Source organism: Parambassis ranga, chromosome 17, assembly GCF_900634625.1.
Source record: "Parambassis ranga chromosome 17, fParRan2.1, whole genome shotgun sequence".
Taxonomy (NCBI): domain Eukaryota; kingdom Metazoa; phylum Chordata; class Actinopteri; family Ambassidae; genus Parambassis; species Parambassis ranga.
This window is the reverse complement of record NC_041037.1, coordinates 20,414,779-20,430,179: the sequence shown is the minus strand read 5'-3', so window position 1 is coordinate 20,430,179 and position 15,401 is coordinate 20,414,779. Positions and strand designations below refer to the sequence as shown.

General features: G+C 38.7%; 1 protein-coding gene across 4 annotated transcripts; it reads right to left on the bottom strand.

The window, feature by feature from the left end:
• Window positions 1-8,244: 8,244 nt before the first annotated feature.
• On the bottom strand, window positions 8,245-15,300 carry blvra (biliverdin reductase A). Of its 4 annotated transcripts, none has more exons than XM_028428431.1 (8): window positions 15,155-15,295; window positions 14,807-14,943; window positions 12,977-13,097; window positions 12,105-12,224; window positions 11,196-11,293; window positions 10,967-11,074; window positions 9,809-9,977; window positions 8,245-9,313 (listed from the first exon to the last, which is right to left on the bottom strand). In XM_028428431.1, the coding sequence occupies exons 3-8, from the start codon at window positions 13,093-13,095 to the stop codon at window positions 9,058-9,060; spliced, it is 870 nt and encodes a 289-aa protein (XP_028284232.1). In that variant the 5' UTR covers window positions 13,096-13,097; window positions 14,807-14,943; window positions 15,155-15,295; the 3' UTR covers window positions 8,245-9,057. The 4 variants fall into 4 exon arrangements, with proteins under 4 accessions (XP_028284232.1, XP_028284233.1, XP_028284231.1 ...); XM_028428432.1 differs by having other exon boundaries at window positions 14,931-14,943; window positions 15,155-15,294; XM_028428430.1 differs by lacking the exon at window positions 14,807-14,943 and having other exon boundaries at window positions 15,155-15,300.
• Window positions 15,301-15,401: the final 101 nt, after the last annotated feature.

Here is a 15,401-nt window from a genome sequence, read left to right as displayed (position 1 = left end):
AAAACATCCATTTCCTGTGCGATGGCGAAGGGTCAACTTCGTGGCGGCGCCACAGCAGGGCCCCAAAAAGCCATGGGTTTTGTATAGGGGAGAGGAGATAGTTTGTGTTAACTGTTTGGTACAAAAATACCATTTTTACAAAGGTTTGAAGAGTTACAGTTTTTTCTGATTGCTTAAGCACATTTCTGTAACTATTGGCTATTTGTGCAAAACTCTACACACAAATAAAAAAACCTTACACCAAATCAGCAAAACATTGTAGATCTCTTGCAAAAGCTAATACATCTTGCTTAACTCTTCAAACCTTTGTAAAAATGGTATTTTTGTACCACACAGTTAACACAAACCATCATATTACTAAGCACACAATGTGCCAACTACACACTGATGGTATTAACTGAAAACACATCTGGCTTTTGCTTTCTCTGTGCACAAGGTCTGTCCATGTGAGGTCAAACTTTTGTCATAAATAGTTCTATAAACACACAGAGATTCAAATTTCAAGTATGAATGTTTATTCACACACATCAAAACAAACATGCAATTTCACTGAAAGAGAGAGAGAGAGAGAAAATCATTGTCTCATTGTCTCTCTGGGTCCGGCCACAGAATTTCATCGTCTCATGCAATGTCTTCTAGTCCAAGTCACCGGGGAACATGTCTCCTGGAGTGCCGTATCCAGGCCTGACATGATGCCTGGTCCATATCCTCGCATGCCTCCTTCCAGATGCTGGATGTCTAGTAATTCTGTGGAGTAACAGTTTCAGTTTTACATGTACAGTATTGTTGTTTTTCTCATTAGAGAAAAACTTAGAGTGAAGGAACTGTACTAACCCATTCTCATCAATATGTCCTCATTATGCTTGCTATATTGTAGCGGCTCAGGCTGAACCCGTTGTCCAGCTTCCCTCAGGGTCATTCCATGGTTGATCACATGATCCACTATTGTAGCTCCGATGACATCAGTAATTCTATTTCTTCTTACCCTTCCTCCTTCCTCTTCACCTCCTCGTCCTCTTCCTCCTGCTTCCTCATGTCCTCATCCTCCTCTAATTCTCACTCTTCTCAGTCTTCTTCTCCCTCCATTGTTCTCCACACTGAAGTTTACCTGTGGCTTATTTACAGAGCTCATGCTGATTGCAAAGTGAACTAATGATGTAAAACAGTTCTCACATGTGACAGTGTAGCCAGACAGTTGGCAAAATAGTGTAAATACCAGCCATACATGTGTGTAGTTTTACTAGGAGTGTGTTGATCATTTGGAAGTTGTGTGTAAAGCAGTGAGTTGTGTTTACAGTTCAGCAAAAAGAGTGCTGTGAAGTTGATTATATTTATACAATTGCAAATTGTTTGTTACAAAAGTGCAAATTGAGTGTAAAGCAGTTTTTTTGCTTTTAGTTTTGCAAACTCAGTGAGTGATTTTGCTAAAACTATTAATAGTTTTAGAAATTGTGCTATAAAAATCATTGTTAGTGTTTAAGCAATCAGAAAAAACTGTAATGTGAGGGAACTGTACTAACCCATTCTCATCAATATGTCCTTATGATGCTTGCTACAGTGTAGCGGCTCAGGCTGAACCCGTTGTCCAGCTTCCCTCAGGGTCATTCCATGGTTGATCACATGATCCACTATTGTAGCTCCGATGACATCAGTAAATTTATTTCTTCTTACCCTTCCAACTTCCTCTTCACCTCCTCGTCCTCTTCCTCTAAATTCACATCCTAGTCTTCGTCCTCTTCCTCATGTTCCTCCTCTAATTCTCACTCTTCTCAGTTTCCTTCTCCCTCCATTGTTCTCCACACTGAAGCTTACCTGTGTCTTATTCACAGAGCTCATGCTGATTGCAAAGTGAACTAATGATGTAAAACAGTTCTCACATGTGACAGTGTAGCCAGACAGTTGGCAAAATAGTGTAAATACCAGCCATAAATGTGTGTAGTTTTACTAGGAGTGTGTTGATCATTTGGAAGTTGTGTGTTAAGCAGTGAGTTGTGTTTACAGTTCAGCAAAAAGAGTGCTGTGAGGTGGATTATATTTATACAATTGCAAATTGTGTGTTACAAAAGTGCAAACTGAGTGTAAAGCAGTTTTTTTGCTTTTAGTTTTGCAAACTCAGTGAGTGATTTTGCTAAAACTATTACAGTTTTTTCTGATTGCTTAAGCACATTTCTGTAACTATTGGCTATTTGTGCAAAACTCTACACACAAATAAAAAAACCTTACACCAAATCAGCAAAACATTGTAGATCTTTTGCAAAAGCTAATACATCTTGTTTAACTCTTCAAACCTTTGTAAAAATGGTATTTTTGTACCACACAGTTAACACAAACCACCATATTACTAAGCACACAATGTGCCAACTACACACTGATGGTATTAACTGAAAACACATCTGGCTTTTGCTTTCTCTGTGCACAAGGTCTGTCCATGTGAGGTCAAACTTTTGTCATAAATAGTTCTATAGAAACACAGGGATTCAAATTTCAAGTATGAATGTTTATTCACACACATCAAAACAAACACTAGAAAACATACAATTTCACTGAAAGAGAGAGAGAGAGAGAGAAAATCAGTCTCATTGTCTCTCTGGGTCCGGCCACAGAGTTTCATCAACATCACATGCATGCAATGTCTTCTAGTCCAAGGCACCGGGGAACATGTCTCCTGGAGTGCCGTATCCAGGCCTGACATGATGCCTGGTCCATATCCTCGCATGCCTCCTTCCAGATGCTGGATGTCTAGCAATTCTATGGAGTAACAGTTTCAGTTTTACATGTACAGTATTGATGTTTTTCTCATTAGAGAAAAACTTAGAGTGAAGGAACTGTACTAACCCATTCTCATCAATATGTCCTCATGATGCTTGCTATATTGTAGCGGCTCAGGCTGAACCCGTTGTCCAGCTTCCCTCAGGGTCATTCCATGGTTGATCACATGATCCACTATTGTAGCTCCGATGACATCAGTAATTCTATTTCTTCTTACCCTTCCTCCTTCCTCTTCACCTCCTCGTCCTCTTCCTCTTCCTCCTGCTTCCTCATGTCCTCATCCTCCTCTAATTCTCACTCTTCTCAGTCTCCTTCTCCCTCCATTGTTCTCCACACTGAAGCTTACCTGTGTCTTATTTACAGAGCTCATGCTGATTGCAAAGTGAACTAATGATGTAAAACTGTTCTCACATGTGACAGTGTAGCCAGACAGTTGGCAAAATAGTGTAAATACCAGCCATAAATGTGTGTAGTTTTACTAGGAGTGTGTTGATCATTTGGAAGTTGTGTGTAAAGCAGTGAGTTGTGTTTACAGTTCAGCAAAAAGAGTGCTGTGAAGTTTATTATATTTATACAATTGCAAATTGTGTGTTACAAAAGTGCAAATTGAGTGTAAAGCAGTTTTTTTGCTTTTAGTTTTGCAAACTCAGTGAGTGATTTTGCTAAAACTATTAATAGTTTTAGAAATTGTGCTATAGGAATCATTGATAGTGTTTAAGCATTCAGAAAAAACTGTAATAGTTTTAGAAATTGTGCTATAAGAATCATTGATAGTGTTTACAGTTTTTTCTGATTGCTTAAGCACATTTCTGTAACTATTGGCTATTTGTGCAAAACTCTACACACAAATAAAAAAACCTTACACCAAATCAGCAAAACATTGTAGATCTCTTGCAAAAGCTAATACATCTTGCTTAACTCTTCAAACCTTTGTAAAAATGGTATTTTTGTACCAAACAGTTAACACAAACCATCATATTACTAAGCACACAATGTGCCAACTACACACTGATGGTATTACAGTTTTTTCTGATTGCTTAAACACTAACAATGATTCTTATAGCACAATTTCTAAAACTATTACAGTTTTTTCTGATTGCTTAAGCACATTTCTGTAACTATTGGCTATTTGTGCAAAACTCTACACACAAATAAAAAAACCTTACACCAAATCAGCAAAACATTGTAGATCTCTTGCAAAAGCCAATACATCTTGCTTAACTCTTCAAACCTTTGTAAAAATGGTATTTTTGTACCACACAGTTAACACAAACCATCATATTACTAAGCACACAATGTGCCAACTACACACTGATGGTATCAACTGAAAACACATCTGGCTTTTGCTTTCTCTGTGCACAAGGTCTGTCCATGTGAGGTCAAACCTTTGTCATAAATAGTTCTATAAACACACAGGGATTCAAATTTCAAGTATGAATGTTTATTCACACACATCAAAACAAACACAAGAAAACATACAATTTCACTGAAAGAGAGAGAGAGAGAAAATCAGTCTCATTGTCTCTCTGGGTCCGGCCACAGAATTTCATCGTCTCATGCAATGTCTTCTAGTCCAAGGCACCGGGGAACATGTCTCCTGGAGTGCCGTATCCAGGCCTGACATGATGCCTGGTCCATATCCTCGCATGCCTCCTTCCAGATGCTGGATGTCTAGCAATTCTGTGGAGTAACAGTTTCAGTTTTACATGTACAGTATTGTTGTTTTTCTCATTAGAGTATGGTACACCTACAAAACTTAGTGTGAGGGAACTGTACTAACCCATTCTCATCAATATGTCCTCATGATGCTTGCTACAGTGTAGCGGCTCAGGCTGAACCCGTTGTCCAGCTTCCCTCAGGGTCATTCCATGGTTGATCACATGATCCACTATTGTAGCTCTGATGACATCAGTAATTCTATTTCTTCTTACTCTTCCTCCTTCCTCTTCCCCTCCTCGTCCTCTTCCTCTAAATTCACCTCCTAGTCTTCGTCCTCCTCCTCTTCCTCCTGCTTCCTCATGTCCTCATCCTCTTCTAATTCTCACTCTTCTCAGTCTCCTTCTCCCTCCATTGTTCTCCACACTGAAGCTTACCTGTGGCTTATTTACAGAGCTCATGCTGATTGCAAAGTGAACTAATGATGTAAAACAGTTCTCACATGTGACAGTGTAGCCAGACAGTTGGCAAAATAGTGTAAATACCAGCCATACATGTGTGTAGTTTGACTAGGAGTGTGTTGATCATTTGGAAATTGTGTGTAAAGCAGTGAGTTGTGTTTACAGTTCAGCAAAAAGAGTGCTGTGAAGTGGATTATATTTATACATTTGCAAATTGTGTGTTACAAAAGTGCAAACTGAGTGTAAAGCAGTTTTTTTGCTTTTAGTTTTGCAAACTCAGTGAGTGATTTTGCTATAACTATTAATAGTTTTAGAAATTGTGCTATAAGAATCATTGTTAGTGTTTAAGCAATCAGAAAAAACTGTAATAGTTTTAGCAAAATCACTCACTGAGTTTGCAAAACTAAAAGCAAAAAAACTGCTTTACACTCAATTTGCACTTTTGTAACAAACAATTTGCAATTGTATAAATATAATCAACTTCACAGCACTCTTTTTGCTGAACTGTAAACACAACTCACTGCTTTACACACAACTTCCAAATGATCAACACACTCCTAGTAAAACTACACACATTTATGGCTGGTATTTACACTATTTTGCCAACTGTCTGGCTACACTGTCACATGTGAGAACAGTTTTACATCATTAGTTCACTTTGCAATCAGCATGAGCTCTGTAAATAAGCCACAGGTAAACTTCAGTGTGGAGAACAATGGAGGGAGAAGAAGACTGAGAAGAGTGAGAATTAGAGGAGGATGAGGACATGAGGAAGCAGGAGGAAGAGGACGAGGAGGTGAAGAGGAAGGAGGAAGGGTAAGAAGAAATAGAATTACTGATGTCATCGGAGCTACAATAGTGGATCATGTGATCAACCATGGAATGACCCTGAGGGAAGCTGGACAACGGGTTCAGCCTGAGCCGCTACAATATAGCAAGCATCATGAGGACATATTGATGAGAATGGGTTAGTACAGTTCCTTCACTCTAAGTTTTTCTCTAATGAGAAAAACATCAATACTGTACATGTAAAACTGAAACTGTTACTCCATAGAATTGCTAGACATCCAGCATCTGGAAAGAGGCATGCGAGGATATGGACCAGGCATCATGTCAGGCCTGGATACGGCACACCAGGAGACATGTTCCCCGGTGCCTTGGACTAGAAGACATTGCATGTGATGTTGATGAAATTCTGTGGCCGGACCCAGAGAGACAATGAGACTGATTTTCCCTCTCTCTCTCTCTTTCAGTGAAATTGTATGTTTTCTAGTGTTTGTTTTGATGTGTGTGAATAAACATTCATACTTGAAATTTGAATCCCTGTGTTTCTATAGAACTATTTATGACAAAAGTTTGACCTCACATGGACAGACCTTGTGCACAGAGAAAGCAAAAGCCAGATGTGTTTTCAGTTAATACCATCAGTGTGTAGTTGGCACATTGTGTGCTTAGTAATATGGTGGTTTGTGTTAACTGTGTGGTACAAAAATACCATTTTTACAAAGGTTTGAAGAGTTAAGCAAGATGTATTAGCTTTTGCAAAAGATCTACAATGTTTTGCTGATTTGGTGTAAGGTTTTTTTATTTGTGTGTAGAGTTTTGCACAAATAGCCAATAGTTACAGAAATGTGCTTAAGCAATCAGAAAAAACTGTAACTGAAAACACATCTGGCTTTTGCTTTCTCTTCGCACAAGGTCTGTCCATGTGAGGTCAAACCTTTGTCATAAATAGTTCTATAAACACAGGGATTCAAATTTCAAGTATGAACTTTTATTCACACACATCAAAACAATCACAACAAACACAATTTCACTGAAAGAGAGAGAGAGAAGATCAGTCTTGTCGTCTCTCTGGGTCCGGCCACAGAATTTCATCAACGTCGCATGCAATGTCTTCTAGTCCAAGGCACCGGGGAACATGTCTCCTGGAGTGCCATATCCAGGCCTGACATGATGCCTGGTCCATATCCTCGCATGCCTCCTTCCAGATGCTGGATGTCTAGTAATTCTGTGGAGTAACAGTTTCAGTTTTACATGTACAGTATTGTTGTTTTTCTCATTAGAGTATGGTACACCTACAAAACTTAGTGTGAGGGAACTGTACTAACCCATTCTCATCAATATGTCCTTATGATGCTTGCTACAGTGTAGCAAGCATTGTCCAGCTTCCCTCAGGGTCATTCCATGGTTGATCACATGATCCACTATTGTAGCTCCGATGACATCAGTAATTCTATTTCTTCTTACCCTTCCTCCTTCCTCTTCACCTCCTCGTCCTCTTCCTCTAAATTCACCTCCTAGTCTTCGTCCTCCTCCTCTTCCTCCTGCTTCCTCATGTCCTCATCCTCATCTAATTCTCACTCTTCTCAGTCTTCTCCTCCCTCCATTGTTCTCCACACTGAAGCTTACCTGTGTCTTATTCACAGTGCTCATACTGATTGCAAAGTGAACTAATGATGTAAAACAGTTCTCACATGTGACAGTGTAGCCAGACAGTTGGCAAAATAGTGTAAATACCAGCCATAAATGTGTATAGTTTTACTAGGAGTGTGCTGATCATTTGGAAGTTGTGTGTAAAGCAGTGAGTTGTGTTTACAGTTCAGCAAAAAGAGTGCTGTGAAGTGGATTATATTTATACAATTGCAAATTGTGTGTTACAAAAGTGCAAATTGAGTGTAAAGCAGTTTTTTTGCTTTTAGTTTTGCAAACTCAGTGAGTGATTTTGCTATAACTATTAATAATTTTAAAAATTGGGCTATAGGAATCATTGATAGTGTTTAAGCAATCAGAAAAAACTGTAAGCAATCAGAAAAAACTGTAAGCAATCAGAAAAAAACTGTAAGCAAGATGTATTGGCTTTTGCAAGAGATCTACAATGTTTTGCTGATTTGGTGTAAGGTTTTTTTATTTGTGTGTAGAGTTTTGCACAAATAGCCAACAGTTACAGAAATGTGCTTAAGCAATCAGAAAAAACTGTAAGCAATCAGAAACAACTGTAAGCACCAGTTTGTGTGCACACCTGGTGGCTGTGGTTAACCATTTGGTTCATGGGGTTTCAAATGCATACGTGTGTTTAGTGTTTTGTAAACGTGTTTACAGTTGTGCAAATCTATCTTAATTTCAGTGTGTAAGCAATTGAAAAAACTGTAACTTTTAGCATAGCTATGCTGCTAAAGGCCTATACTGTCGGGGGACACAAACATGATCCACTGAGCAGTTTCCCTCAAATCCCCCTCTCACCCTCTGTCCTATTCTCATTAGTCTGGTTCATACTGGTAATTTATGTCATAAACTGTGTTTGCTGTCTTCCTTGTAGTTTTCTCTCTCTCGTGCTCTATCTCACTCTTTGCAGGTCTCTCTGCCTCCAGACCTGCATGCTGACCTGCAGTCCGGACCCTGATCATTCCAATGCTTATTGCCTACACCAGTCTCTGTTGTTCATCTTTGTTTTAACTACTATTAAATTACTATTTATTAACTGAAAATATATGGACTGTGGTTATCCAGTGTTGCATTATTCTTTGGGACTGATTTTTGTGTATGAACTTTTGCCTGTATTAAAGGAACTGTCTTATCTTTACCACTGAATCTGAACCTGCTTCTGAGTTCAAACCACTCAGTAAACATGACAAAAGGGTGCCATTATCTATCTTATATTTTCTAGATAAATAGGTTAAAAATCCATCTGATCAAGCTTTATCATTAATCCCACCTCCCTTGTCAGTATTTTTTTTAGAAGTTTATTATATTGTCTCCCAACCTGACACAATGCCAGAAATTTAAGTAATCTCAATGCTGGGCAACAGAAGGCAACTTTTGAGCACCCAAACACACCAACATATCGTAACAAAAGGTATAAACTATGCCTTCAACTATGCCTTGCTTTTAAGTACTGTCTAACTTATGGTTTCTAAAATTTCCAGAAGTAGAATGGGTGGCTGAGCCTATCAGCCTATATTATTGTTTGTGTTGTATAAATAAAAATGAACTACTTGAAACATAGGCTGTACGTTAGATTTAACCTCCTTCAGCTGGATGCTGCAGACTCTTTCAATAATCACTGATGAGTTAAACAATATCTCAGTACAAAATCAGTACAAAAAGGGGGCAAAAACAAACAATAAACAACAGAAAATCACATTATAAGGTTCATTAAGTGGAAAGTAATTTAACTTTGGCAAAGTTGTTTTATCCTGTCAGCCAGTTCCAGGCAGTGTAGGATCCTGTCTTTCTCTCTCTGAAGCTCCTTGGGATGCACTTGGCCAGCCAATTTGGCAGAGAAATAAATCAGGTCTTGCATGAAGAGGCCCACAGCCCCTCTGGGTGCAGGAGGGATTTGGGTCAAAGTGCAGGAGTCAAAGCGAAAATTGATATCTTTCGCCCTGGGCAGCCCAGGTCCGCGTTCCTCAATCCATGTCAGGGATCTAGAAGGAACCATACTCATTTTAATCTCTGTGTATGTACCCTCTTATCCAGAACTGGACATTTACTGCAAAAACACTACTAATGTGAAATTCTCAACATTTAAAAATTGTGTAGGAATCCTGCCATGAAATGCCCTGAGATTCTTACAAAGATTGATTTGAAAGTTTGCAAATGCAGGGGTGGCTTCTGCACATGGAGGTTTGAACACCTGATAAGGGAGGAACTTGGATGCCTTCCCTCAAATTGTAATTGAATACATACTTGTTTAACACAACAGGAAAAAAATCATCCACTTTGAGCCCCAGGGGAAAACCGTATCTGCAGTTATTAAGTACTTAATAAAGTAGTAGTACACCTTAAGTACAATATGTGGTACAGGAGAACCAAATGTGGGTTACCCAAAAAAGTCCTGAACATTCATCTCCTCCTGTTTCAGTAACAAATTAAAACAACAACAATGTATGTCTGTGTGTGGTAAAGATGCACTCTTGTACCTGTTTTCAGAAGTTTGCAGCTTTGCAGTCATTTTGCTGTAGCCGTTTGCAGAGTTGTCCTCCATAGTTGCTGCAGTTACTGACAACTCACCAAACAACTCTACCAACCATGTGAGGCGAGCAATGCCACTAAATGATGGGAATCCAAATCCTGGCTTCAGGGATCCACCTTCAATAAATGACAGTACAATTATTACTGCTACATTTCCTAATGTCCTGCATCTGACCACTGTTAGTGTACCTTAACACTTACTCCTCCTTGGTCCCCACCTTTGTCTTTCTCTAATGGTTCCAGTGGTGGAATAATGATAATAACTTTATTTATATAGTACTTTTTTAAACACACAGTTTGTGTTTGTACAATGAAATCTAACAAGAACAACAGTGAGTGGTTAAATTACCATCCAGTGAAATTCATAAAATAAGACAGGGATTGCACAAGGTAAATTAATAAAACATAAAACAAATTAGAATAAATATATATATATATATATATAATATAATATAATAATAAAGTAGAATACAGATAGGCCCGTAAGATAAAACCAGGGTGATAGCATAAAACAATAAAGCAATAAAAACAATAATAAAATGCAATAATGTAAAACTGTAAATAAATAGATGAATAAAAACGGCTTAGGAAAAGGCTAAGCAACAAAAGTGAGTTTTAAGAAGAGATTTAAAAAAAGACAATGAGTTTGCCTGCCTAATATCCTCTGGCAAGGAGTTTTTGGGCGCATAGATGGCAAATGCGCAGTCACCCTTTGTGATTAGCCGGGATTTGGGGACTGATAAGAGGAACCCTGAACAGAGGATCTCAGGCAGAGTTCAGGCTCGTGAGGGGTTAAAAGGTCATGTATATAAGAGGGGGCAAGGCCATTTATTGCTTTAAAAACCATCAGTAAAATCTTAAAATCAATTCTAAAACTCACAGGAAGCCAGTAAAGGGCAGCTCGAACTGGTGTTATGTGGTCACTTCTCCTTGTCTGAGTTAGAAGCCTTGCAGCGGCATTCTGTATTAGTTGTAATCTGTGAATTTTGTGTTTACTGATACCAGAGTAGAGGGTGTTGCAATAGTCTAGCCTGGAGGAAATGAATGCATGACACATGACACATTTTAAATGTAAAACCTAGTCAGAACTCAAAAATGTCTCTTACCAGTAAAATGAAGAGTTCCGTCCTGCAGTGTTTTTCCTTGCACCTGTCTCTTAAGTTCTTTGTAATCTTCTGTCAGCAGCTCTATGTGCTCTTCATGGAGAATCACTCCTACACACACAGTGTGTTCTTTAAAACTTCACAAGCCAAAATGTCATCGCCAGTATTGATGAGAACAGCATTCTTTGGAAATCAATGTGAAGCATCACTCTAAACATCAGTAATGCCTTACCTTTTTCTTTGGCTAAATCCCATAGTTCTACAGCAGCCTTGTGATTCATGGTCATTGGGTACTCCACACAGACATGTTTCCCTGCTTGCAGAAATGTTCTGAATAGAAAGAGAAGTGGGAAGAGGGAAATTGTCAATTGTGACAGGATTCCATGGTCAGAACCAGGAAGAACAAAACTATGTTTCAGACATAACATTTAGAGTTCCTGCACAGCTTCAATTTACTTTTGCAACCAAGTGCATAAACAAATCATTCTAGTGAATTTTATACTTTAGAGAACAGTATAGAACAGAAACTTTGAACATGTGTATCAAGATGAAATAATGTTGGGAAGTGCAAAGACAAAATAAAAGGTTCTTGAGAGTAGCTGTATGTGGGCCTGGTGGATTCTGCACATATGGTTAGGTTCGCAGGTTAAACAATACTGTCTGTCAGACCTGTTGTTCAATCTATTATCATGCTACAAGCATGTATGCGCCCACCTCTCTGAACATTACTGACTTGTTATCATCCCTCATTCAGGTAAACAGACATTTTGGCAAACAAACAAAAACGTGAAATCCCAAATAGTAGCAACATCTTCCTCCTCATCTGCTTCAAACACCTACACAACACCTACATTGCTGTTTCTGCCATTGTTCAGCAGCGAAATGTCTTAAATGTCTTCAAATCCTGTGTGTGTGTGTGCGACATGTGCCACAGTGGGAGGGTCATAAAAGGAATTCTGCACACACTTTTTATTTTGTGAGGTATGAAATGTCCAGGCCCAAGCGATCTTGTTCTTGCCACCTCGGGAATACAAACAGATTTCTTTGTTCTCATGGCGTATGTTACAAGCTTTAAAGACAGATCAGCCAACTGGAGTCCTACATCCGAGTTACCACCATTTTTTGCCGCCACAAACATTACCTGACATGGTCCTCATGGAAGTCATTTTCAGTGCAGATAAAGGCCACATTAATATCTTCTCTGCTTACAGCCTCCTCCATAGAGATCTGACACACGCCCTGTTGTGTGTCAAGGTTCCTTCTGTTGGCAAAACGAAGGCAGATGTGGTCGACTTGTTCAGTATGATCCATCTAAAATATCTATTTATTTATCTGCACACAATCTTGACAATCCTGTTCTAATGCAGCATTCATTACATTAATGCTTCCAACCATAATTAATCTGAAATAGATACTTAGTGTTTAAACAGTGTTTCTTGATTGCCTTTTAACAGCAGAATCATGTATTGAATTGTTCCAAAGGCAGTCACACAATACTCTTAAACTGCTCCTGCTTACTTACGCAATGTTTAAGCTGTTTGTCAGATATGCCCTGTTTGTTCTTCAAATATACCTTTGGTAACTGGCTGAAGAGCTCAGTAAACATATGTGCACATAGGTCTACATGACGAAGGCGCAGACACAGCACTGGTTTATCCAGTAATCTTGCAGATTTCAGAATGGACCTTTTGAAAGAAGGGGGACATTTTCTTTCTTTTAACCCTTCTTGTAGTTCCTGTCTGTGTAACTATGCTGTATAATGGAACACTAGTCCTCTGGCTTGCATTAGTGACACACAGCATTAATATCACTTTAAGCATTGCACCAATACAGTATCCACTGACCACAAGCCAATGATGTTTGCCAAACGGCAGTAGCAACATACCAACCTCAAACTGACGGTTTCTCTTCAGGCCTGACTATATTTTATTTTTGTTTGCTGGTATTTCAAATGTAGTTTCAAACTTGGAAAATGTTTTTTTTATTATTTAAAGTATTTCAATATATTATTACCTGGAGATAAATCCTTTAACAGCAAGTTTCTCTGCAGGACTGGCAGGCAGTGGAGCTAACATGTCTCTAATCCTCACCAAACCTGCTGTGCCAATGCCTACCACCACTGCTCCAAACATATCTGAAAGACAAAAAACAGTTACTGTAGGTAAGTAAAATGAGTATCCATGATGATGAGAAATGAAACGATGAACAGAACAGCCAAGTGAACCCTTTTAGGGGATATAGCATTCGCAGAAATACTGAAGCAATAAATCATGTTATTATTTGTCTAATTCAACTTCTCTAAAGAAAGCAAAGGGCCACTGATTTTTTTCCCCAACTGCTTTTTTAAATAAAAAAATTGACTGAATACTAATACACTCATTACGTTGTCATATTGTAATACCATCCCATTACAGCGATCATTTTCCATATGCACTCTACATTTCAGTTTCACTGGTATTTGGCCAAATTAAATTTAATTATTTTTTATTTTATTGTTGTCTGCTGAGCACTTGTTGCAGGGGATGCATACCAGGGTTTTAAAAATGTTAAGAATTGTATTCATTTTGTGAAGATTATTAAAACTACTGGATTGTAGTTTTATGTCAAACATTTTAAACACACTCCTTTTTTCTCTACTTCTGCTTTGTGATGAACAAATTCAAGATTTAATTATCTGTCATTACAAATAGTAAGTTAATAGTAAGCGACCTGAAGGACTACAGGCCTGTGGCTCTGACGTCACACATTATGAAGACTCTGGAAAGACTCATCCTGGAACAGCTCTGGCCCATGGTCCAACCACTTCCACCAGCAACTCAGGGATTTAAATGCTATCTAGGTATTTAGATATGTATTATATATTTCTATATTATATTTCAATTTATCTTTGACTTCTATTTGTCTGTAACAAACAAGAATTTCCCCTAGGGAATAAATAAAGTAATTCTGATTCTGAATAATTCTGTGGAAGGAAAAGCTGATCTCTCAATGCTGCCCACCTCTGCACATGTCCAAACCATCTCAATCTAGCCTCCCTGTCTTTGTTCTCAAAGCAGCCAACCTGAGCTGTCCCTCTGATGTGCTCATTCCTGATTTTGTTCAACCTGTTCTTTTCTCAGGTCCAGATACAATTCCAGCCTTCTATTAAATTTCAAATTTAAGAGTTTTGTCAACCTTTTAAATAAATTCAGATCAGATTTCAAGTTCTTTATCAATTCACAGCAAATCCTTCAGCATGAAGCAATCAAACATTTTCTCTGAAACTGTGGTCACACCACCCAGAGCAGTCGACTCAACACAAACTATTCAATTGTTAGTTTTTTATATTACCAATAATTGATACAATCCACCCATACCCATACACTGATAAAATATGAGAGGACATTTATGTGTAAGTACACCAAATGTTAAGTGAGGCATAGTGTTTTGCTTAATCCATTTTACAACTAAAAAATGTTGTGAAGAGCCAGGCCCAGAGGAGGAGCTAGCTGTGGAGGAAAGGGAGCTTGACCTGACCAAGGCTGTATAAGTACAGGAAGGCTTAGAACTACAAACACTCCTCATCAGGTACAGAGGACCTAGCTGAAACTATACTTTCTTGGCAAGTTAAAACAATCCCAGCTACCACAGCAGGAGCTGGTTTAGAGTTTGAAAGTTTTGTATCACTGTCATAATTAAAATTATTTATTCAATTGTGTTTAAAGGATTGCCTTGACAATACAAATAAACAACGTAACTAATCTACAGAACGAATGAACAGAGAGACAACAAAGAAATAAAGAGAGTCCTCAGCATGTTTCAGCATGTGTAAATTCTGGTCGGCATCCCCCGCTGCATACACACATGGTTTGACCCAGGCGCTCGGCAGCCAATGGAAGCACAGGACATTAACGCCGTTCAAACTGGCCAGCCAGTCCTATCACATTCACATCGCTGTTTCAGCCCGCCCTAAAATACGGATACACACCAGTCCAAACGACCTAGATGACAAACAAACGAACAAACAAAAAGAGCGTTTTGGTCGTAAAAAAAAACCTTTCAAGGGGTTCTGAGACTCATAACATGTGACAGGGCTGGCTTGCTCAGTCCTTTAGTTTTCGAGTCAGGCAACGCAGTCCAGGTGCGAAATGGATGGCAGCCATAACTAACATACTGACTGTTCGTCCATTCCAACAACGCTTTTTTCCTTACCTGCCTTTCTTTAGGTCTTTTAATCCACACAACGAAACCAGGTTATCACTAACGTGTGTGCAAGTTCTTCTTTTGTGTCACTGTGACAATACGAAGCTATCTGAATGCAGCGAAATGAGCCCGCCTCCCGTTACATAAACTATCTCTCTCTCTCACTCACTCAGAGACACATCCTGGGCTGAACGTTTGGGCCAACATGACATTTGAACAGTTTATAAGAATAACCTGTTCAATAAAGTAATAAACT

Excerpts from the sequence above, each read along its gene's own strand:
- blvra (XM_028428430.1), bottom strand. The coding sequence starts at position 13,095 with ATGTTTGGAGCAGTGGTGGTAGGCATTGGCACAGCAGGTTTGGTGAGG. Across the intron at positions 11,294-12,104 it reads TTCCATGAGGACCATGTCAG|AACATTTCTGCAAGCAGGGA; the intron begins GTAATGTTTGTG and ends CTTTCTATTCAG. Across the intron at positions 9,978-10,966 it reads CGGAACTCTTCATTTTACTG|GTGGATCCCTGAAGCCAGGA; the intron begins GTAAGAGACATT and ends CATTTATTGAAG.